At 50.6% G+C, this 22,330-nt stretch overlaps 6 protein-coding genes across 6 annotated transcripts; 3 read left to right on the forward strand and 3 right to left on the reverse strand.

Annotated features, from left to right (window-relative positions):
- Positions 1-400: 400 nt before the first annotated feature.
- ENH_00086010 (hypothetical protein) lies at positions 401-4,488 on the forward strand (the record flags this gene model as incomplete). Its single annotated transcript, XM_013577858.1, has 12 exons — positions 401-488; positions 598-682; positions 835-1,625; positions 1,745-1,896; positions 2,113-2,320; positions 2,426-2,493; positions 2,618-2,708; positions 2,803-3,029; positions 3,182-3,420; positions 3,516-4,062; positions 4,134-4,242; positions 4,412-4,488. 12 exons carry the CDS (start codon positions 401-403, stop codon positions 4,486-4,488), a joined length of 2,682 nt encoding a protein of 893 aa, XP_013433312.1.
- A 62-nt stretch (positions 4,489-4,550) lies between these two features.
- Positions 4,551-8,690, forward strand: ENH_00086020 (hypothetical protein, conserved; the record flags this gene model as incomplete). The annotated part of the gene is made up of 1 exon (XM_013577859.1): positions 4,551-8,690. One exon carries the CDS (start codon positions 4,551-4,553, stop codon positions 8,688-8,690), a length of 4,140 nt encoding a protein of 1,379 aa, XP_013433313.1.
- Positions 8,691-9,387: 697 nt separating this feature from the next.
- Positions 9,388-11,937, reverse strand: ENH_00086030 (meiosis-specific nuclear structural protein 1, putative; the record flags this gene model as incomplete). The annotated part of the gene is made up of 6 exons (XM_013577860.1): positions 9,388-9,702; positions 9,812-10,004; positions 10,147-10,361; positions 10,488-10,655; positions 10,792-10,996; positions 11,507-11,937. The coding sequence occupies 6 exons, from the start codon at positions 11,935-11,937 to the stop codon at positions 9,388-9,390; spliced, it is 1,527 nt and encodes a 508-aa protein (XP_013433314.1).
- Positions 11,938-13,604: 1,667 nt separating this feature from the next.
- ENH_00086040 (hypothetical protein, conserved) lies at positions 13,605-17,065 on the reverse strand (the record flags this gene model as incomplete). The annotated part of the gene is made up of 4 exons (XM_013577861.1): positions 13,605-13,742; positions 14,027-15,713; positions 15,843-16,575; positions 16,933-17,065. 4 exons carry the CDS (start codon positions 17,063-17,065, stop codon positions 13,605-13,607), a joined length of 2,691 nt encoding a protein of 896 aa, XP_013433315.1.
- Positions 17,066-18,001: 936 nt separating this feature from the next.
- ENH_00086050 (chaperonin CPN10, mitochondrial, putative) lies at positions 18,002-18,743 on the forward strand (the record flags this gene model as incomplete). Its single annotated transcript, XM_013577862.1, has 2 exons — positions 18,002-18,004; positions 18,426-18,743. 2 exons carry the CDS (start codon positions 18,002-18,004, stop codon positions 18,741-18,743), a joined length of 321 nt encoding a protein of 106 aa, XP_013433316.1.
- Positions 18,744-19,214: 471 nt separating this feature from the next.
- Positions 19,215-21,492, reverse strand: ENH_00086060 (thiF family domain-containing protein, putative; the record flags this gene model as incomplete). The annotated part of the gene is made up of 7 exons (XM_013577863.1): positions 19,215-19,457; positions 19,628-19,776; positions 19,936-20,038; positions 20,158-20,246; positions 20,603-20,867; positions 21,001-21,205; positions 21,380-21,492. 7 exons carry the CDS (start codon positions 21,490-21,492, stop codon positions 19,215-19,217), a joined length of 1,167 nt encoding a protein of 388 aa, XP_013433317.1.
- Positions 21,493-22,330: the final 838 nt, after the last annotated feature.

A 22,330-nucleotide genomic window follows, 5' to 3' on the forward strand; every position in this document is an offset into this window, starting at 1 on the left:
GGGCTGGATAATGCGATGTTCACTGGTTGGCTGGCTGGGTGAAGACTACTCTTGGAACTGCGCCGCGGCTTTCCTGTCTTTTGCGCTTCCACTCCCATGGAGGCCATGAATATCAACAGTTCTCACTAGTCACTTGCTTCACCGCGTGCCGCCTTTTTGAGGAAAATGGATGAAATACACGCTGTGCTGGAGCTGTTTGTCAGCTGCCGCGGCAGCGGCTGGCCACTAGTGCGCTTAGAAGCGGAACAGCAACTGCTTACACAGCACCTTTTGATGGTCAGTCAGAGCTTCCTGCACTGTGCCAGACTGCCGCTAGTTTTTGTCATCAACTTTTGAATTACTTATTGTTTGGAAATAAATCCGGAACTTGCCGCTTGAATTCTGTGTGCAGGCGGCACCCATGGAAAAAGAGGAAGTTGAGGACTTGATCAAGAAGTGTTTTGAAGCAGACAACAACGGAGAGATTAATTTTCTTAGCTTTTGGGCGGGTCAGTGCAGTATTGGCGCGAGTGGATGGCTCGTCACAGCCTGTGTGTCTACGCAGTCTTCGGCACGCTCCGCTTAACTATCCATGCAGTCCTACCCTTTTCTTTTCAGGCATGGAGAATCTTCTTGAACTCTTGGGGATCAGAGAGCCATCTACGCATATTGACGATAAGGTTTATGGGCTGCAGGTTTTCAGGTATGACATCTCAGTAGCCATTACATTAATGCACGCATACCGAAGCGCATGTGCTTGCACCAGTGCTGCCAGGTCCGCCGTTTCTATCATCTACACCACAGCTTCCTTTCAATATGCTGGCCACCGCAGCTTGATTTTGGCTTCCTGTACAGGGATGGGTTGCTTGCTGAGGCTATGAGGAAGCAACAGGGACCGACCAACAGCGTGCTGCTTTCCAGAGACGAAGTGCTCCAAATCATCGACCAGACGAACAAGTCGGTCACCTTCCGTCATAATGAACGGCAAATGGAGAACAGGAGATGCGGTCTACTTCAGGCAGGGGAGGCATGCCCCTCTAGCCTGTTTTGGGATGAAGTGCACAAGGAGACGTCGCTCTTGGAGCCGACGTCTGTCCTATCGATTACAGAACTATCCATGATGGTTTTTGGCTTTCTGAAGAGCTATCTTCAAGAGAAATCCACAGCGATGAGGCTGCCAGATGGGGATTCTCAGGATGCTGGTCAATCTGCAACGTCCCCAGACTCTGGACGGATTGTTCAGTCTACTTTGTCCCGAGCCAGCAGCGTAACGTCTGAGTTTCACTGTTTGCCAGTTGGGGCTTCCGCTAACATCGGCAGTGCTGGAGCCACCTATGAAAAAGACGCGAAGGACCAGAAGCTGCGGAGCGGTAACTCAGCAGCCTCAAGGCTGGCATGTGACGGGCTCGAGGAGAACTACGGTGACGAGCCGCTACGAGGGCAATGGCGAGGGAGTCCGAGAATGGGGCATGCACTAGGCGAACAACAAGAACGTCCCGTGAGCGGAACCTCTGCTACAAGCGCAGCATGCTCAGCTGGACCGAGACAAGACGGAGGCTCCGAACATCGCTCATTTGAAGAGCCTTCAAGATCAGCACGTGATGATATATTGGCACTCTTGAAGACCGTTGAATCGGAAGACCCATGTAAGCTTTGCAGGGTTACAATGCAGTCATGTGCTGGTGTCTTTAAATGCTCTTATGACAAAGACAAATATCACACTATGTAATCGAACTACGTTCGACTCTTGCCTGTTCATCTTCAGTTGACCAGCTGCGAGAACTGCTGATTTTTGCCGGGAGATCCACGGAGAGTGGGATGCTGTCTAAGAAAGAAGTACAGCACTTGCGGTACTTGAATGCAGCTGCAATTGACTGTATGGACCGAATAGCTGCCGAGCGTGACAAACGAAACGATGTATGTTCCCATGTCGCAGAAAAATCCGTCAATAAAGAAGCATTCTGTCTTGCGCATGCACCTTATAGATCTGCACACACTCGGTACTTTTGCATGCATTGGTCAACGTGTGGAGCGCCTCGTTGCCAGTCATATTTCTCGTTTGCAGAAAATGTTGCTCAGCGTCGCGTAGGACCCTCTACATGACCAAGGCATTGTGCCCCGTGCGTGTTTCAGGAGATGAATGACGCAGTGTTATCTCTTAGACGGATGAGAACAGAGAAGCAGCAGCTTGTCGAGCGCTTGGAAGGCTTTGAACATGAGCACAGCCAGTTGCGCATGCAACAGGAGCAGCATTTATGCGACCAGGAGAAACTTCATCAGCTGCAGGCGGCGCTGAGCTCTGGGCAAGTGGAGAGAGAGCGGATCGAGGCCTTGCTGCATGGTGAGTATAGCCCCTTCGTGCCCGTGTTTACGATGCCACAACAGGCTTTTGTTTGTCTCATAATGCTGACGAGCATCTGCAGTTTTCTGTGCTTACTTCTGCCAGATAAAGAGGAGAATTTGCTTTGTGTAACCCGCGAGAAGGATGCCCTCATCGACAAGCTTACCTCACAAGTAAGGAACAGTTTATGTGACAACGCTCAATTCATGCTTCGAGCATTTTGAGCACTTGTTGTACCCTTCACTAAACAGTGCTGATACAGTGCTGATCGTTCTTCGTTGTGACCAATCGACGCAGAGTGAGCACTTGAACCGCCTTTTGGCTGCTGCACAAAAGGAAAAAGCTGATGCTGCTGAAGAACTTCGCCAGATAAAGGAAACGCTGACGCGTGAGCTACCACATGTAACGGGTACGAATAGCCCCATGCACTGTACAGAGACTTGCAGTATACCTCGCTCCAATGCCGTGGTTCTCTGTCACAGGAGAAAAGGAAACACTGGAAGGGCAACTCCGCTTCGCAGAAGACAGAGCCAGGGCGGCAGAAGCAGCGCGTCAGCAGCTTCAAGGCGACATAAGTGCCAGTACTTCAACCCTTCGACAGCGGATCGTGGAGCTTGAGGAAGATAAGCAAAGGCAAGAGGCTGAGGCGGAGGAGAATGACGCCTTGATACAACAGTTGCAGGGGAGGCTCGAGGAGAAAGTTCAGCAAGTGAGAAGCGGTCTGCCGAACCGTTTTCGAACATAGTAGTTATCCCCGTTGACGTTGATTTCGGTTCCCCAGTTTTTGTCGGATATCTAGCTCTTGTACATGGCTAGCGATGATGGTTTTGCAAAGATAATGATGATGCTGCTGCTCAACAGGTCACAATACTGGAGGTAAAGAACAAACAACAAGCTCGTCTGTTGCAGCAGGTCCGTGGCGTGCGTAATTGTTTGATGCAAATTCTGCAAGAATCAAGGCAAGAAGAGCCAGTAAAAGGCGCATCGTACGCCAGTGAAGTCGAAACAGCGCAGCGCGACCATGAGTTAATGAAGCTGAAGGCAGGGATGAAGGCTGCCCTGGCACATATCAAGGAGTTGGAGGCCTTTACCGATGAGATGTAGGTCCCCTTGAGAAGCTGTGCAGCGAATAGTGACTCTCTGGTTTCCCTTGCTAGGTGGCTCTCCCGATCTGGTTTCGACTTTATGGCTTCAGGAGAAAACAGCACAGACGTGGTGTTCATCCGCGCTATGAACTAGCTGCAACCTCAGGCGAGTCTTCTGCACGTTCTTCACAAAAGAAGCAAGTGGATCACTTAGTCGGTGCGTCTTGGAGAGCTCTACCAACTCTTGGAGACGAACTGGAGATGTCACAGGCGCCCTCTGCTTCGGACAGTAGCAGGGATGGCTCTGGCTCTGCCATTCAAAAGCAGTCTAACAGGCCAAGTGAAGGCAGACAAGTTAGTGAAAAAAGTGCCTTTTCTTTTCCGAGGGGAAACGAGCTTACTAAAGAAACTACTAGCGAAGGACCTGAAACGTCAAGACGACGTCAGAGTGAAAGTGCTGCCACAATCAGTAACGAGATGGACCTCAAAGCACCTTTGACTGAAGCGGTCGCTACCAGGGAGCAATCGGCTACAGGGGCGAATCAAATAGCTCCCTCTAGCGGAGTGGTTAACCCCGTTGCTCCCGCTGTGCTGCGGCCCCGCGACTCACCACCAGGAGCTGCTGTAAGTGACACTGAACTGCTGTTCGTCAGGTGGGTAAGCTCAAAGTGGAAAGCAATTCTTTGCTTGAGTTCTTTACTTGTGTTCACTCCTGCTGGATGTTTCAGGGAGCTGAATACCCTTATGCTGCAGTACGCTCTGAGCCTTCGACAACAGATGCTGTTTCCAAGGAACCAACCTCTTCCGCAAGCCTTTTAGAAGCTGAAGATATTTTCGGTGAGGAAGGAGATTTTTTCCCCCAGGGATGCTTGCTTGCAACGAGAGAGACCTGTGTCCGAACCAGTATGACTTTGACTAACTAGTGATTGACAGATGAGTGATTTTTTTGGGGGTCTAGCTATCTATTTTGGAGTGAACTGGCTCACTATGCTATGCGTGCTTTCAGATCCGCTCGATTTGCTCAAATTTGAAGATTCGGTGGAAGAAGAGGGCGAAGAGGAGTACGCGCACAATTGTTTTTAGCATAAGAGTCGTTATCTTTGTTTACCTTTACCGAACAAGACATAGGGAGCACTGCTTCTAGCATGGTTATCTTGCATATTTTGCGTTTCAGGCCTATCTGGAAAGGCAGCCCAATGCGCTCGTCACATGAATTCGGAAGCAAACATCAGCATTACAAGAAGGGTGCATCAGCGCCGGTTCCTCACTTGTCTGCAAAGGCACTAGTAGCGTCTGAATCTCCTGAAGCACCACGAAGTAGTGGCTCTGCCAAGCCACTCTCTGGGCATTCAGGCAGCACTGGTGGACTCCATCCACCTCTCGAGGGAAGGCGATGTAGATCACGAGTATCAGGCAGCAGCGTTTCTAATGAACATCAACGTTCTAGTACATCATCTTCACTGATATCTTCTTCACCGAAAGTAGGACCTGCTCTTGGTGATCCAGTGAGAAGCTCTCTTCGTGATGGAATTATTTCAGGTCACGCTTTGGCTTCTGCCAGCTCTGACAGAAATCTTCTGATGCTAGGCGCTGCAGGAGAAGCAAAGGGGTCTCCCATTGTATCGGTTGGCCGGAAGATTGGAAACAGGTCTCACCAAACAAGGGATGATCTGGCTACGAAGGCTCTGGATGCAAGCACTTTAAGCGGCATGTTCAGCATGTTAGGAGCCTGCGCAGCATTACCTGGAGCCGCAGCCCGTCGTGCAGATGCCCAGAAAAACGTTGATGACGACACTTCTGGAAATACCCGTAATGCAGGAGAGGCAGATAGCCCAAAGGCTAAGCACAAACAATCTAAAAAGCTCTCTGCAGCAGTAGCAGCTGCAGTCTCTATGAAGGACCCAAGCGAATTTAGACCTCTAAGGCGCGGCAGTCAGGGTAGTTCGCACCTCGGGGAACAGTTTGAGGGAGGGTCTTTTAGCCCTCCCGCTTGTCTCAGCAGGAGCAGAGGTTCCGAGTCTAGCGAAAAAACAGATTCTGCGGCATTCAGGAGCAAGATCGGATCGCCTGCGTCCATCCGGGCAGATCATACGCCGTCACCTGAAAGACGAGACCCTTCGCCGCGTCCAGAGCACATGAGAGCTCGACGCACAGTTTCATTGGGAGTAACGGAGCCGCCTGCTAGACACAAGGTTGCGGCTCTTCAAGGAGATGATGGGGCTGATCAACACGGCGAGCCTTCTTCCAAAACTCATGAGGAAATCCTAGAGGACTCTGCGGGGACGCTTAGAAAAAGGGAAGATTCAGGAGTCACGCTTAGAGCCGCACGCTTGCCTGAGGAGCGCTACACCTGTGAAGCAGAGTGCAAAGCTGTCTTAGAAGCTGAGAATTTAACGTCGCCGCTCCGCAAGAACGATGAAGGTTCAAAGGGCAAAGTAGACGCTCCTGAAACATGCCGAAGCAGAGAAAATGTAAATCCCCGTCGTAGCCCACGGAGCCGCAGTAGCAGCGCAGAGCCACCTTTCTCGAAGGTACCCTCTTCCCAAGGAAACACCAGAAGCCACAAGCCACATCAGCCCAATGAGACACATGAAACAAGAAAATCAAGTGACGCTGAACAACGGCATGGGCAGGATAGAATTTCTAGGACTTCCCACCATGGAGACACTGAAGCTGAAGCACCACCCCGGGCGATGGGCCAACAAAGCCAAATACTAACCGAACAATTAACTTTGCAGGACAGATCTACAAAAGATAGAAGAATTGAATCGTGCAGAAGCAGCAGTAAAGAAGAACTCAGAACAGATGATCAGCAGAGGTCTAAGCAGCATCTTCAGAGTGGAGTACAACAGGAATGCACCAAAACGCAGGATGAACAGACGGCGTCTGCAGCGGCTCTGCTTGCTGCCGCTGCAGGCGTTGTCGATGCCTCTCTTCAGCAGCAACAGCAGATGATACAGCGCCAGCGGGAACACCACGAAGATCTCCAGAGGGCGCAGCAGCGGCGGATCGACATGCTGCAAGAACAGCTCGAAACTCTTCAAAAGACCAGAGAAGAGCAACGAGAATCTGGAGAGCAACAGCAAAGGAAACTCATTGAAACGCTGCAAACAAAGCTGGAGGAGCTGCAAAGGCGACAGGAGCAGCGGGAACAGGATCTGCAAGAAGCTCAACGCAGGTTGCTCCAACAAGAGCTGGAAGTGCAGCTGAAGCAGAAATTGGAAGAACTGAGGTGTTCTTCTGAGAGACAAATTGTAGATACTGCGGGAACGTGTTCTGTACGGAATGATCTTCGAGGCCAGCGTTCACATCGACACGAGCCGGAGTTTCGGACACAAAGGCTCAGTTGCGAGCAACGAGGCAAATCCTGTGAAACTGTGACAAATGAGGGAAGCCTGCGTCTGCCAGCTCAGCGAGACAACGGCTGGAAGCGAACGTCCGATGCCCACCCGCATACGTCATCTGGAAATTTCACGGGTTCAATTGCTAGTCATAGTGACCAGCTGCTGCCAAGGGGAAAGTCTGATGACAACACTTTGGCGTGTCACTGTGGCAAATTGGAGCATTTTGGAGGTTTTGGAGGAATGCATGCCTGCAGTTCAAACGCACAGGCTCTGGAACAGCACGCCTTCAACGCTTCAAGCAGGGGCGTGTGCGTTCCTGATGATGGGTCCAGCGGCTCTGAAGAGACGTCCAGTTGTGCTAGCAGCAGTCTTATGGGCAGCCAGTGCAGCTTGCCGCTTCATAGCTGTGTAGTCGAAGATGCGACCACAACCACCAGCAGCTCATTCATCAGCCATTCTGAGAAGCCAGGAGCCTCCCCTTCCATGCCGTCTCAGCGTGGTTCATACCTAGGTACCGACGGGTCATTCGAAAGGCAAATCAACGCTCTTGCAGGCAATCGTCTCGCATATCAGGGGGCAGGGCTGCAGGGAAGGGAGAGTGTTTTACATAGGCATACGCGTCTGCGACCTCAGCCATCGGAATCGATTTCTGCTTCTCCCCAGAGTATGCAGGCCAGCCCGGGGCCCCCGGATTCTATCTTGTCTTCATGTGTAGTGCAACGCATCAACAGCTCGGCCGGGTCCTTGTGGAGCCCCAAAGCATCCAAAAGTCAAGCAACAGGCATTGGGGATCGTGCACCTCGTTGCGCTGCCACTAACGCAGCCCCGTCGCTTGCAGATTCAGTCTCCAACTTCAATTGTGGGAGTATGACTCCATCTGCAGGTCGCCAGGAGTTTCTGCTCCAGGGAGAGCGTCGCTACAGCTCTGGCGGTTTGCGCTATCCGTCTGACCAGGAGCAGCTACTTCGGGACAATGGAGCAGGCCTAAATAGGCCACAGCTGTCTGCGCACCATCCCGTCTCACGAGCTGAAAGAGCATTTGCACTGCAGCAGACACCAATTGACAGTGCCCGTTTCCTGGGCGGTAGCCGCACGGGCGAGAAGTGCCAGACCCTCTCTGACATCTCTCGGCATCAGCAAGGTACTTTATTAGCTCGAGATTCCCACTTGCCTGCCCCGCCGGCATCTGCACGGTCTCTTGCTTCCACGTCGTCTGCCGTATTGCCTGCCCAGAGGTCGTTATTAGCTCATGCAACCAAGCTTCCACCTTACTCGAGAGATCATAGCAAGTGTTCTCTTGCGTCGTCGGACTTTTTGGGAGTTAGTTCTGCGCGCAGTAGTACAGGCCGTCGACACGGGGATCCCCGCAGCTCGCAAAACTCTGATGCGAAACGGTCTAGACACAGCAAGAGCGGCGAAACCCAGATGCCGTGTTCTCCAGGTCGTCCAAGGAGCGAATCGGGGGCTAGAACCACTAGATCTCTAAATACTGGGCACGAGTCATTGCTTTATGGCCCTAGGCGAACAGTCAACCCTTTGCTGAGCAAGCAACAGTGCTCAACGGCATCTGAATACCGTTCACCTAGACAACGGGAAAATTTGGCGTTCAGCACAGCTGGAACGGATGTCCCCGGATGCGGACATAAGGAATCAGCAACACGGCTAGATGGCAGCGGAGCGGCTGCTGTGTCCTATCGCCGAACGTCAACCAGCGCAACAGCACCAGATGCAGATTTATCACGTTATTCTTCCCGTCATCGCCAGAAAATGCGTCATGGGACCAACAGGGAAGATAGACCGGATGAAAAGCGGGGGCGCGAAGAAGATAAAAAATCTGAGATCTCCACAGGTGGAAATCCACACAGCGCAGCCCCGCTGTCTGTGGGCTGGTCCGGATTCAACGGTAGCTTTATGAGCCAGGTGCAAAAGTGGATCAGCTAGTTAAAAGAACTGTTTTGATTTTGTTGACCGTTGCTCTCGTTTCTTCTGCTTCCCCGGCCTCAGGCGAGGCTTCAACTGAGGCCCAACTGAGGCGGCGCTCACAGTTTACAATTCAGTCTGTCGAGTCACTTTAATTGCCGAAGTGCTGTGGTGAGGGCGAGATGCTGAACCCGGCAAACACTGATTGTCAGCAGTGATACTTTGTTTGGTTTATTCAGCACTATTTGTCTTCGACTACCAGAGTTGGTCTCTTCGTCCACAAAGAAGCATGCCACCATCCCATCTGTAGCCGTTAGTAGGCATGTTTAGCGGATTTCAGTGAGAAAGTTACTAGGAAATTGTAGCTCTTGTTAAAAGATGCTTTCAACGGCTTTGCCTTTCGTAACGCGGCTAAGGAATTGCCGTCCCGTTGACTAAAGTTCAGAGTATCCTTGAGACCGCAAGGCAATGGTGGTGGTGGAGTACTGGGCTCCAAAAAGTAAGGTGACCTATTGTTTGGTACGTACATTGATCGCTGGCCACGACCTCAGTCAGACTTGTTCAATCAGAGGACAACTTAAAAGAACATTCTGAGCATGTTAGGATTACTTAAAAGACAAAAATAAATTTAGACGATATAATTCCTAGAAGCTGAACTTACACCAAACGGAAATCCAGGCAAAAAATATGAATTAATCACAAATACCCACTGTTTTAATCAAGTGAATGCCTCGGTGGTTTCCGCAAGGGGCAACGTTCGAAGTGTTCTAGGAAGTGACGCCACAGAATCCAGGTGAATAGTGGCACTCTGCTGTTTCGCGCTTCTAACAATGTTTTGCTCTCGTTTGTCTTGCAGCGTATACTTCGGCAAGAAATCCGCAAGCTCTGCGTTTTCGCACAGTAGTCGTTCCCTCTCTTGTTGAATTACTGCCTGCTTTTCGGCCTCTAGTTCAAGATATTTGCGATATTCCTCTTTATCCCTTTCCCGTTCTTCTGCAAGCCGGTGACGACGCTCTTGTATAATTGCCTCTACCTGAAATATCACGACAGTATTCAGCAAGTCTCGACTATACGTGTCTCTGACGAGCGACAGCTTGCTGACAGCAGCTAAAGAGACATCCAAAGGGACCAATAATTATCACCTGTCTGTTGTGCTCCAAGATAGCGAGCTTGCGTCTTTGCTGGGTCATCTGCTCAATTCTGGCTTCCCTGGCGAACTTCGCTTGCAGCTCTCGCCTGAACTGTCCCTCTTCAGCCAACAGTGCTTGTCTCCTCCGTTCTTTCTCCTGCATTTGCTCCTTGAATGCAGCAGCGAGCGCAGCTCTTTCCTCTAGTCTGAAGCGACAGAGAAAAAATGCACTGCTCTTTCCAGTCGCTAGACAGTTATTCATGGCTGCTCACCAAAAAATTCGTTATTCAAGAAATTCGCAGACTGCGGCGGATACGACGGCTCCCCGCTGGAACTGTTTTTTCCTACCTCTTCTGCTTTTGAGCCTCTTCCTTTCGTCTTTCTTGTTCTTCACGCTCGTATTCATAAAGCTCGGCCATCAGCTGTGCATAATCCGTTTCTTCTTTCTGCCTTTGTAGTTGTTGTTGCAACAGCTCGTTTAGCACTCTTGCCTTTTCCTTCCTGATCATCTCTTTCTCCCGCGCTGTGTCTTCTGCGCGTTTACGCTGCATTTCGAGGTATGCCTAGACGTACGAAAGGTAAGGCGCACCAGATATTTTGCCGTTCAACCCCTGAGTGGCAACCAGGTTGAGTCCTGCTTAACTGCAGCTGCGTCACTAGTTTCGATCTGAAACATGAAAGCTTGCTACCTTAATTTCATTATCTTCTTTAATCTTTTCTTCAAGCAACTGCTGTTTTTGCCGTTGCCTTTCTTTCATTGCTTCCTCGATCATATGTGCATGGAGGCGACGGCGTTCAATGTACTGCCGCTTTTCACTTTCCATTTCTTCAAGCAGCCTTGCAACGACTGCGCCGACCTGGAGGTAGTAAAAAAAGCGATTATGGGGCGAAATTTTCAAAGCAACCTCCCATTTCCGTGTCAATGACCAATGCATCAAAAACGTCTTGCAAGACGGACGGAACGGGGACTACTCAGCTTCGCATCAAGCCGACCTGCTCCTTTTCGCGGGTGTATTTCTCCACAGTTTCCTCTTGTTTGGCGCGCTGCCTGGCTTCGATCTGCGCTACTAGATCTAGTCCTACTCGCTTCATTTGCATGCTGCGTTCGAGCTCCAGCCGCCGGGCATTTTCACACTCTGCCAGTCTTTGTTCTTCCATAGCTAAATCAAGCCGTGCGTCCGCTAGCGCAGCATCAACTCTGCAACATAAACCTAAAGTAGATTCTGAAGAACGGAGATGACACTCTCAAGCATAGAAAAACAACCGGGGGATAGTGTGAACTGAGGAATGCACTATCACAATGCCAATGAGTTCTAGGCTTAAATAAGAATATCAAGCAGCTACTGTTGATGGATCACAGTTCCGTGACTTCCAATGACGCAGGAATAAGCAGGCGGAGAGACCCGGAAACAACAACATATTTGAAAACTGTTTCATCAAAAATATTTCCAGAAAGCGCAATCAAAGTCAGCTGCCGCAAAGGTTCTTTCATTTGTTAATCAATCGATAAAAGTTTGCTGAGATGCGTTTGCGCATGAGCTCAGTAGCCAATCCACAGCCACGTGGTTGGAATAACTTGCGCTGCAGACCTTTGGAATCAAATCTATCTGTGCCAAAGTCAGAATGCGCAGTGGGAGCCCTCTGTGCAAGAAGTTCGTGTTTCAAAACAGACTGTTCAGACTTCTTCTGATATGCTTAGCCAGCTTACTCCCTAAATTGTCGCTCGAGGAGTTGAGCAGCTCTTTCACGATTCACCCGTGCTGTTGTTAGCTGCTCCTTGAGCTTGCGTATCTCTTCACTCTCTAAGCATATTTTCTGCCTCTCAAGGTCGATTGCTTCTTTTTGTTGGAGCTGCCGTTCTAGTGTATCTGTAATTCTTTGCTGTAACTCTTCCCCCTTCAATTTTTGCTGCTTTTGCTGCTCCTCAACTGTGAGCTCTAACTCTGTTGCAAATCCCTTGAGTTCAGCCGTCTCTAAGTTTTGACGCCTTAAGGCTTCTACCCTTGCGTCGCAACGAGACTGGTTGAGTGCTTGTATCCTCGCGGCCTCAAGCTCTGCAAGGACCTTGTCACGCTCTTCCTGCACGCGACTTCGTTCTATGAGTCGCTCTATTGCGGGACGATTTGAAGACTTCCCCATTGTGAAACAAACCTGAAATCATCCGATCCTTAATGCTCCCTACTTATAATTATGGAAACGCCACCTGCTCACAGGCTTTGGTGAACCGCACGGCAGCTTTGCTTTGCCTAGCTGAAGAACCGGTCAGCCAAACCTTGTGTTGCAAGTATGCGAGACAAGAACCGGTGTTCCTTGCTGCTAAGTGGTGAAAAATAAACTAAGATGCAGAATGCTTGATGCGGCTAAAGCGTAAAATCTCAGAAGCATCGGTTTGGTACAAGCCTTCTGGTGATGGCATTTAGCAGTAGATGCTTCAAGCACTAGCCTATCACGAACATCACATGACGGTTTCAGCAGAAAAACGTTCTATTGTATCTAGTCAGAAGTCTTAGCTTATCATGAGGTACTATTCTGGGCAATTACTCGCTCACACATAATGGCTTCGTTGCGAGGCGAAGATGCTCGCTGCTGTAGATGCGCGTAAGCGGCCCCGTTCTTGGGAAGTGTTCGAGCCGCTATCCGCACAAAATCATACAAGTGATGCGCTTCTTGTAATAGTAAAAACCATTAAAGAATTTTAAACGCGATTTGTTTTATACCCCAAATCTGGGCTTGTGCAGCTTCCCGCAGTGGCCCCGCAAACGGAGGTCACTTGATACCGTTACTGTGGGGACAAGCCATAGCATAATTCACATCCTGGTATGAAGCCCAACGTGCCATAAGCGTACACTTCATGCAAATGCTAACAATATCAACTTTCACACCTACCGGGGGGTCAGCTAGCTCTTCCGTCTCCGCTCTTCGCGTCAAGCGATGCCATCCGCCCAACTCTTTGTGCAAACTCGAGCCTTTCCCACCTCTAAATTCGCCCCGGGTCAATTTTGAGTACAATAATCAATACACTTCCCGCAAATATGCACAGATGGCTTGAAATAGCAAGCATCATAGAAGCCCTGCAGAGTGACATGGTTTACACCGCCGAGCACCAGCCTAGTGGTGAGCTCCACTATCGGTGACTGTTGTGGCATGCTATTTGAGTGCATTTCAATTGTTCCGTGATCGTATAATACACCACAGCGAATGACGCAATGCACTCACGCAGTCACCCAGCCCTGCCCACACGCCCACCGTGCAAGACACGACAATCCCTGCTGGTGTTGAGACGCCGCAGGTGAACCTATGGAGATGGTAAGTGACTACTTTGAAAGTACAACGCAATCAGTTCACATGGGACTGCCGTACCAACTATCCCGCCCCATACGGGCAAGCTTATCTTGCGGTCGCTCACGGGTGTATACACGGCTAATTTGCCTAGTTGCTTGAATAACACTAGTCCCAAATAGCCGCGCTCACGGTATGTTATGCCCTTAATACCGTTTCGTTTCTAAAATGGGAAAGTCGCAAGTTCATTAGCAACAAAAGCCGTATGACAGTTTTTTAGGCTGACGACGACGAAGACTGGACCGGTCCACACAATTGCATAATTGGCTGTGTCATGCGCGAGAAAATAGACTCCAGCAACACATGAACAGCTCTTTCTTCAGGATGTTGAGCCGGTACCTCAGCTCCTTCCACTGAGCTTGGGGGATCGAAAGGACGAACCAGACCGGTGGGAGGAGCCGACTTGTGTATTGTTGACCGAACGAAGTCAACCAACTCAAGTCCTACATCTTCTTCCCTTGCGAGCGTCAGTGCGTCGTCGAAGTAAAATGACGCCGCTGCATCCGTAGGCTCGTGTCCTTCCCCTTTGGCATGGCCAGCGGTTGGGGGCGGGCGTCGTTGGCAATGAGAATGACGACTATGGCTGTTGCTCCAAGGACGGCAACCTTCGCAGCAGCAGCAACACGTCAACGGCCGCGCGCGTAGCAGCAGCAACATAAGCAGGATCATTGCCGCGAGGCAGCTACAGAGAGAGCACCGTAGAGTTGGAAGCGGCTGCAGTGAAATCACGCAACCGCACACGGAAAGCTCGGGGCTGCAATAGATAAAAGCGTGCAATTGCTGGGATCATGCATCTTGCGCCTGCGTACATTCTGACTGATGAAGCGAGTAAAGGGACGTTCATGTTCCTCTAGAAGGAGAGTACGCTCGCTATAGGGATAAAGTGTACCTGAAGCGGCTGCAGAGTTTCGCACAGCTCCGTGATGAGTGGAATGAAACTGTCTGCAGAAGGCGGCAAGCTCCTTAATATTGCCTTTAGCAGTTGCTGCTGCCTTCTCTTCCATAAATCTGTCGGCTCAATATCGTCTCCAGATTCTCCATCTACGCATGCGACATTATCTGACTCGTCCGCTTCACTGGCCTTCCTCAAATGAAAGCTTCTCGACTCATCCTCCTCTGCAGCCATCTCTCGCTTAGGTGACTCGCCGCCCTCAGAACATCGAAAGCTGGTCTCACCGGACGCTGGAGTTGCTCCCTCGCACAAGCAAGTGCAGTATCTTCGGTGGTAACCAGCAAGGAATTTGGCAGACGCGTCCGTGCAACAAGAAGACAAAAGATCAAATGCAATGACCACATCCGAGAGCCGCATGTAGCCAACCTGAGCCTCAGTAGTGGAACTGGCAGGTGGCGGGGATGGGTCAACAGGTTCGGTAGAAGGCTTGAGAATGCTCCTTAGCTCTACAGTACCGTTTCGCAGCTGGCTTCCTGGAGCATGTGTACTACCTGTTACTGCCTGACGGTCAAAGCGATTATAGAACCCCGGTCCATCATCATCGTCATGCAGGTTGAAGAAATGTTTGAAAACAGACGCCCCCGCGTCCCCATCTCCATCCCCGTCTGCACCGTCTTCCTCATCATCATCTGCAAAACGAACGCGGGATCCACGCGACTTGACTGGTGGTTCTGTTTGAGAGTTTAGCCCTGCAGCGTGGGGGAGGCTTGGCTCTCCACGTTCTTCTTGCTGCTGCTTTTCTTCTGCTGGAGTCCCCTCAGCTTTATTCGGGCATTGAAGAAACTTTCGGATTGGAGATGATGCCGCAGCCTTCTCAGGAGCGGCTGGCGACTCCCCTTTCGCGGGCACCGCTTCACACGCCACCTGAGACTGCTGGAGCGCTGTGGTGTTGGCTGTTGGAACAACCGCCCTGGCGGGTTCGCCAGTGCCTGAAGCGGAGTTGTAGTCCAGCAAGAGGATACTACTGCTGCCGACGGCCCCGCCTTGTTTGTCAGTTAAGGGAACCGCAGCCTGCCGACCCAGGCTACTCCTCCCCTCTACTAAGCAAAAGCTTTGGCTGTCTTGATTTTTAGTGCCTCTGGTTGGCGCCTCGTCTGCACTGCTATCGTCCTCAACAGTTACAGGCACTTTAGTTCCATCAGCCTCTTCTCTGTCCTCGAGCTTAGTGAACTCCGCGCTAGACGACTCAGTAGAGAAGGAAACACAGGGCACCCGCTTCTCCACTATAGGTTCCATTAGTCTCTCTGCCCTATCATTCAGTAACTCGCTCATTTCCAAAGCCGGCCTCACTTCCTTCCTTTCTGATATTTCTAAAACTGAAGCAGAATCAGGAGACCCGGATTCTCCTGGTTGCTTCTCTTGCACACGTGAGGAAGCTTCTGTCTTAGGCGCTCCCTCTGGCAAGCCGTGTGGATGGGGACGGTACGCTGCCTTTCGCTGCAAAGCGTCACCAATCCACTCCTTGATTCCCGGGCGGGTGTACATTGGCTCTTCGTCCAGGAGGCGCAGCAGCTGCTGCTGGCGGTTACAACAGCGGCTGCAACAGAATTGAACAAGCTCCTCCTCTGACAGCGCCTTGCTACCCCCGAAATCTAGAGTCCATCGCCACAGCGCTGCGCGCCGCCTGGAAAAAACACGCATGCGCAAATAGAAGTGCACTCTCGAAGCATATGTGCTCTGGCTGTAACGAGAACATACAGAAGCAAATGAGGGGAAATATTAATAAATAAGCGCTATAAGGGGCGCGGCTCACTTCTCCGGAGTCGGGATGTTTTTTCTCCCGCAGAAGATGAAGCCACAACACTGCGACTCTTGCCTCTCAACGGCAAGGTCCCTGAGCTCCGACGGTTTCAGGAAAACAAGAAGGGAAGCGACAATGTAGGCAAAGTGCTCCATGCATTGCTGGCACGATACCCATGCGGTGACGGGCCTGCTTTCGTCTTCTACTGCCCTCTTTGGCCGAACAGCAGCAGCCGAACCCTCATTCCCTACAACAGAATCCATTGTACTCGTTCGTGAGGTGCCGTGATTGCTCACGCCCCCAGGTGCCACAGGCACAGCAACTGCACTGGGGGCCTCTGAGGGCCCGTGGGGCACTCCAAAGGAACAGCATTCCGGACAGAGGGGTTCATGGCTCATCCAACCAGGAGTATGCGTCTCGTGTTTCGATCGTCGCTGCCACAGCACGCGATCCAGAGTGGCTAATTTGCCGCTTAGAATAGGGTCTTGCTGTAATAGCTTAGAAAGCAAGGGACAGGTGAGGTACTGCCGAATGAGGCCGGGAAGGTCTCCAACCACTCCTGGATTTAAGCATGAGGAGTTTTCTCCATGAGAAGTAGCGGCCCCTGTTTGGGAGTTTGACTGAAAATTGTCACTGCATGCGGCTCCGTTTGAATGGGGAAAACCGCCAACACGCAGATCTAGCAGCTCGCTCTGGATCCAGAAACGCGCGGAAGTGCACCGAGCCCGGTATTCCAAAAGAGCCTCTGCAGACAGCATTAAGATAATGATTAAATGATAGGAAGAATTGCTCCAAAGTAGCTCATGCCAAACAGAAGCAAAGAAGATGCAATGTGACCTAGGTTTCGCATTTATCTTCGAATTTATATTTTCAGAATGGTACGATGCGATAAGCCTCCCAACCTGGTCGCTCCCAATACAAAATAATTTTATTGCTTCCCTGTGAAAACCCGTTTAGTGGTTAAGGTGTGTGCTTGCTCGGAGGGTCTAGTACACTGCATAAGTTGTGTTGACGACAAACTGTTCCTGCTTGGTTGCTCTTTTTCCCGGCGCATGGGAAACGCTGTGTGCACACAAGGAGGAGGAATGAAGTGTACCCTTACTTGCACGCTCATCTGCTACGTTGTGAACGTGTTGTGAATCTTCTTGATGGGCCCGTTGCTGCCGTAAGCGACGCTTCATCCATGACCCACGATCCGCGGAAGCCTCCGTATGGGGCTCCCCGCTTTCCTCCATCCGGCGGCAGGATAATTCCTCGATGCCCCTGAAGTTGCAACAGGCTCCTCCCGACCCTAAACTGTTGATCAGATCCTGTTATCTACGTGCCTCTGCGGGGCGAGAAGGACATCGAAGGCTAACCTTGAGCCGTTCGTAAATTGTGCTACGCAAGCCACGTTTTTGTCCTTAATCTGCCGTTGAGAAAACGCGAAACTGTAGATGGTAGATGCAGATCCATGCTTATGGGGATATCGGAGGCAAATTTTTGGCAGAGGAGACTTGGCAGCGGACCAAGCGGTGCTCAGCGTCTATACCCACAGGCAGAGCAGGCTTAAGCAAATATTGGGGACGAAGGGGTTACCTTCGGGCTTCAAAGCCCCAAACACGCTATAAAACCCGCGAGCGTATTACTTCTGCCGCACAGAGCAAAGGAAAGGCCCCTGCATTCACAGACTGCGCATCTGCAGTACACCGTCACGGCCGGCGTGGTTGCCAGCGTCGGCCTTCCCCGTCCTGTCCCTCCAGTAAAATGAAGAAACCTGTACAACTTAAGGGAATGGCGTCTGAAAGTACTGGAGAAAGATAAAATACAGCTATGGACAGTCCAGATTTGGTGACTGGAACTCTGACAGAGGCCTCGTGCCCCACGCCAACAGCGCACAAATCGCGGTAAAACGATAAGCCCGTGACGCGAAATAGCGGGAAAATCCTAATTCCTTTTTAACCAAATCTTGTGGTTGGTCTTAATGCGAATGTTTGTTACAGGATGGGGCCTGCAGTGGCTGTTCGCCCTTTAGGGCTGTGCGGCAGCCCCTATACAGGCAAGGAATCTTGGGGTCTTCCAGGGACGCACCATATTTAACTAATCTTCTGAGCACCTCAAGTAATAACGCAAGCTGGTACCTTTCTTCTTCATACCTGTTCTTGCGCTTCTTGACTGCTGTCCCCGCCAAAATGGTAGGTTCCGCTGCGCTTTTTGAAGGCGCTGAAAATAACGGGGCCGTTCCCCTTAGTGTCAAACGACTGTATTCAGGCCGCAGTAGAAATTCTGTTTGCACCATTCTGTAGCATTTCTCGCGCCGCGGCTTTTTCTTTTCAAGTGTCAGCGAGAGCTGGCTTCGCACACTAAGACTTGCCCCACAAGATCACGACCGTGAACGTGATAGTTCTCCCAGAGACCAAAAACCTTTTTCTGGTCTACATTACGGGACACAATACGCATTTTTTTGTGTGTCCTACAAGCGGACGTAACATCCCCTCGCAGACAGCCCACACTGTGGGCAGTGTCTCAGTACGCGCACACCCGCGCTCTGCAGTCAAGAACGAAGTTTTCTTGACCATGCGTCGCTGCTGTGTGTGGTTGTGACTTGCTCTTCAGTCAGGACTAGCAGCACGGCTGATGCCCCTCTTCGGACGCTGTGTTGTGCAGAAGGTGCAACCAGCGACGGTTAGCAAGGGCGGCATCTATATCCCGGCAAGTGCTTCCCCAAAATCTGGCTGCCACATGGCGAAAGTCGTTGCGGTCTCGCCACCCAAGGGCACAGGAAATGCTGCAGTGAGTGAAGACTGGGCGAAGCTGCAGGTTGGGCAGACGGTGATGGTGCCCGAGTTCGGCGGTATGAAGGTTGAAGTTGATGACGAAGAGTTGTTTGTCTTTAGAGGAGAAGACATCCTTGCGGTTGTGAAGGATGAGTGAACTCTCTAGGTAGTGTTGACTACATAGCAGCCGTGTGGAGTTACGTAACGACGGAATGCCCAGGCTTGTCACGCAACTAGATTGTTGGCGTTTTGGGGAATCAGTGGAAGCAGAACACCGACGCAATGAAACTAGATGGGGGTGGTGCCACGTACTTGTCAGTTTGTAAAAATAAGGTAGCACAGCTCTCGTATTATCCCTGAAGTGTGCTTCCTAATTATGTTGGTGAGGGAGCTGTCGCTGAAGGTCTTTAAGTGTTGTTCGCAGTTCGAGGCCATTCGACTGCGGGACCCAACGGCTGATTACAAGCTTAACAAACTTTGAGCTGCGCACCGATGCAAGTTTCCACGTAGAATTTTGAAAGAGATTGCCACCATTCGGGACACCCATGTGGACTGCTCCCCAGTCTAGTACTCAGTCTGGCACTTTTGCACTTTTGACAGTGCCACCAGTTCACACGGCTAGCCCGACTCAGGCCTGAAGAGACTTCAGCTTTGCAGCTAAGTCGTCTACAGATGCTGCGCAAACAGGTGGCCTATTCTTCATGGCCTCGGGACCTGTTCCTGGCGTTTGATGTTTATCCTCTAGATCCCCATCGTCCACCAGACATATGCCGAAAGGGTTATCCTTATGGAGAGGCCCATCTGCTTTCCTTTCCTCCTGTGCTCTAGGGATGTAGTCTTCCAGATTGAGGCCCCGTTCTTGCACTTCTTTCTGCGTCGTAAACATAAAAAAAGCATATCCATTACCACCCCGTGAAGCTGGGGTCGGGCCAAAGTATCCTCAATATTTTACTGTAGAGGACATAACAAGTCAATTTACTTAAGTCGAAATGAAGAAATGCATTTGCCAATGGTTATGTTCTCCCCTAACTCTGCACGGACCTGTCTAGTGCAGCACCATGCATCCGCACACTGGTCATTCGGCCGCAGGCGTAAAGTGGTAAAGTAATCTTCCAGCGACTCCCAACCAAGAAAGGTGGACGGTCGACCGAAACCAAGTAGAAACTTGAGGACATTCTGAACTAGAATGCCTGTATTAGCAGCGAAAGCATACACCGTCGAGCATGAATCTTCTAGTGCACGCAGAGACCAAATTGTACGTAACATAACACAGTATTTAGCACCTGTGCCTTCAAAGCATGTAGGCGTGCGGGATCAATACTGCTTCCCCGCCCACTTACTGAACTTACCGGCTGTTACACCCATGGTAGTTGGGAGCGATGCAGCACAGACGCCCTCACGCTTGATTGCATTCTCATCCTCCTTTGTGGCGACAACGTATGGCGGCGCGCACTGCGCATAAAAGGCTCTAAACCACGTTCTTGTCAGTACTTCATTGCAGATAAATCCAACAAATTGTAACACGACAAGCAAGTATACCAGATGTCACTGAAAACACAATGCCTACCGACCTGGAAGCACGCGAGAATTCCAGGAATGCACAGCTGCACTTGCCCGCTGGTGGCGTTCTCGCTGACCCCACTGTTAAACCATGGTACTCCTGAACGGCATGCGAGGGAACGCACAATGATTGGCGCACGCAGGGGCTAGCAACGGCACAAAGAGGTCACGCAAGAACTTTACTAAAACGTCCGTGGACATATCTCAAGAATTCGCTACTGTTTACACACAACGCACACATTTGATCAGGAAATAAAGACAGCTTTAATGAAGTATTGGAAAGCCCATTAGCTGTTGTCTGTTGTTCTGAATCTTTCCTACCACTCCCACCAACAGAATTGTCATGCAGGAGCGCATCACGTCATATCTAGTTCTGCGTCTGCTGCAATTACAAAGAAACACGTGAGCACAAAGTAAATTCATGGGAGTAGATTCAACACGCTTCGTCTGACGCACCAGCCTCGTTGCATGCTTGGCTAATGGTGATGCGGGCTGCATAGTTGTCAACACAACTCAGAACGAGGTCAACTGGATATTTCCCCAAGCAATTTAGTCGGCGGCGTTGAGAATGTGTCTGCCCTGTTTCCTGGTCGCGATGTACCATTGAATCCTTGCCATTCATAATGCGGGACAAGAAAAGATCGAACTCTTCGCAGATGTTTGCATTGTGAGTCTCCATTTCCACGTCAGGATTAATGAAGGAAAGAGTCCGTCGGGCAGCCTTGAGGCGCGCGGTACAATACACAAATCAGTATCATGTCGATAATCTACGCAGCCTACAGCTCCTACAAGGAATGGGCAGTTCCACAGACGCTCTGACTAGACGATTAGACGTGTCTACTGTGGGCGTTTACCTCTACTTTGGTCATTCCCACGTCCTTGGGCGTGAAGAAGAGGCGATTCATGTTTGACAATTCGACAGAGTCGAAATCGAAAAGGATGATCTTACCGACCCCGCAACGAACAAGCATTTCAGCCGCTACAGAGCCCACTCCTCCTACACCCACCAGCAGCACAGCCTTCTTAGTAATTGCTCGGTAGTCGCGTACCACGCCCATCCTGGAGAGATGGAGCACAGACATGTAGCGAAAGGACAATACAGCCGCAGACATGTAACAAAAGGACAATACAACAGCAGTTAAGGTAGGGGGCTTCTGATACCGGGTCACTATTGCTGGAAGAAATAGCAAAAACTCCCTGCCAAGCCCTCTCATAATGCAGCTTAGAGCTTACCTTTGCAACGCCATTAAGCGAGAATACGGATTGTCCGCCCGAACTTCGGCACTCATTGATAGGACCTTGGGCCGTAGGCCCCCTTCTGTCTGGGATTCAGCGTCTTTGGGCATCTTCAAGTTAATCAACGCAGCTGGGCTTGCTTGCAGATGGATGTATTCCTTGTCTATCCCAAGAAGTGTGCGCTTTTCCTGCTATGTACCATACCTCGAGAACCTCCTGGATACTTCGCGATGCTAGAATCAGGAAAATTAGCTGCTGTTTTATTCGCGGGAATTAATGTAAAATTTGTGCTACAACGCAAATGTAGCCCGGAGAATTCAGTTGCACTTATGGCCCAGATTCGTGAAAATGTATGAAACGATTTCGCGTGGGGTTGGTCTATTGAGGTAGGGACCCAGGTAAGAAGCAAAATTAGTACAATGGCTTTTCCGGATCTAACTAAAAATCGGAATAGGACAGGTGAACAGAGTCACGTTGCAAGTGGATCTACAGGGGAATGTGCAGAGGCGTCCGAGGCCAGGGTGAACTACGTTTTTCTCTGCCGCGCTTTTCCAATATATGGGCGATGCATATTCCACTTGAAGTAATGAGTGTGAAAGTATGTGGGGGCAAGAGTTGGCCGTGGGCGTTCCAGTGGTGCAGTCAACTTCCCTGCTGCGGTACTGGCTACTGTAGGATGCTTATGCCCTCGTCTAAGAGTCCGACAACGTTGCCAGAACCCCTGACTGCGCAGAGTTAAGCGAATATAATGCCGATATAAGGCTGTGTGCTGCAAAACTTCCACAAGGCAACGGAAACAATTCATGGGGCTGGCGTCGGCTGCCTGCGCAGTTCAGGAGTCTCCTGTAAGTCACACTATTGTTTCGTTACATTGAAAGCGGTCAACTTTCTATTTTATGTTTTGGCGACAGTTCATTCACAATGTTAGGACGCAGTCAGGTCCTATCA

Source organism: Eimeria necatrix, genomic scaffold, assembly GCF_000499385.1.
Source record: "Eimeria necatrix Houghton genomic scaffold, Enh_scaff9, whole genome shotgun sequence".
In the NCBI taxonomy this organism is placed as follows: Eukaryota; Apicomplexa; class Conoidasida; order Eucoccidiorida; family Eimeriidae; genus Eimeria; species Eimeria necatrix.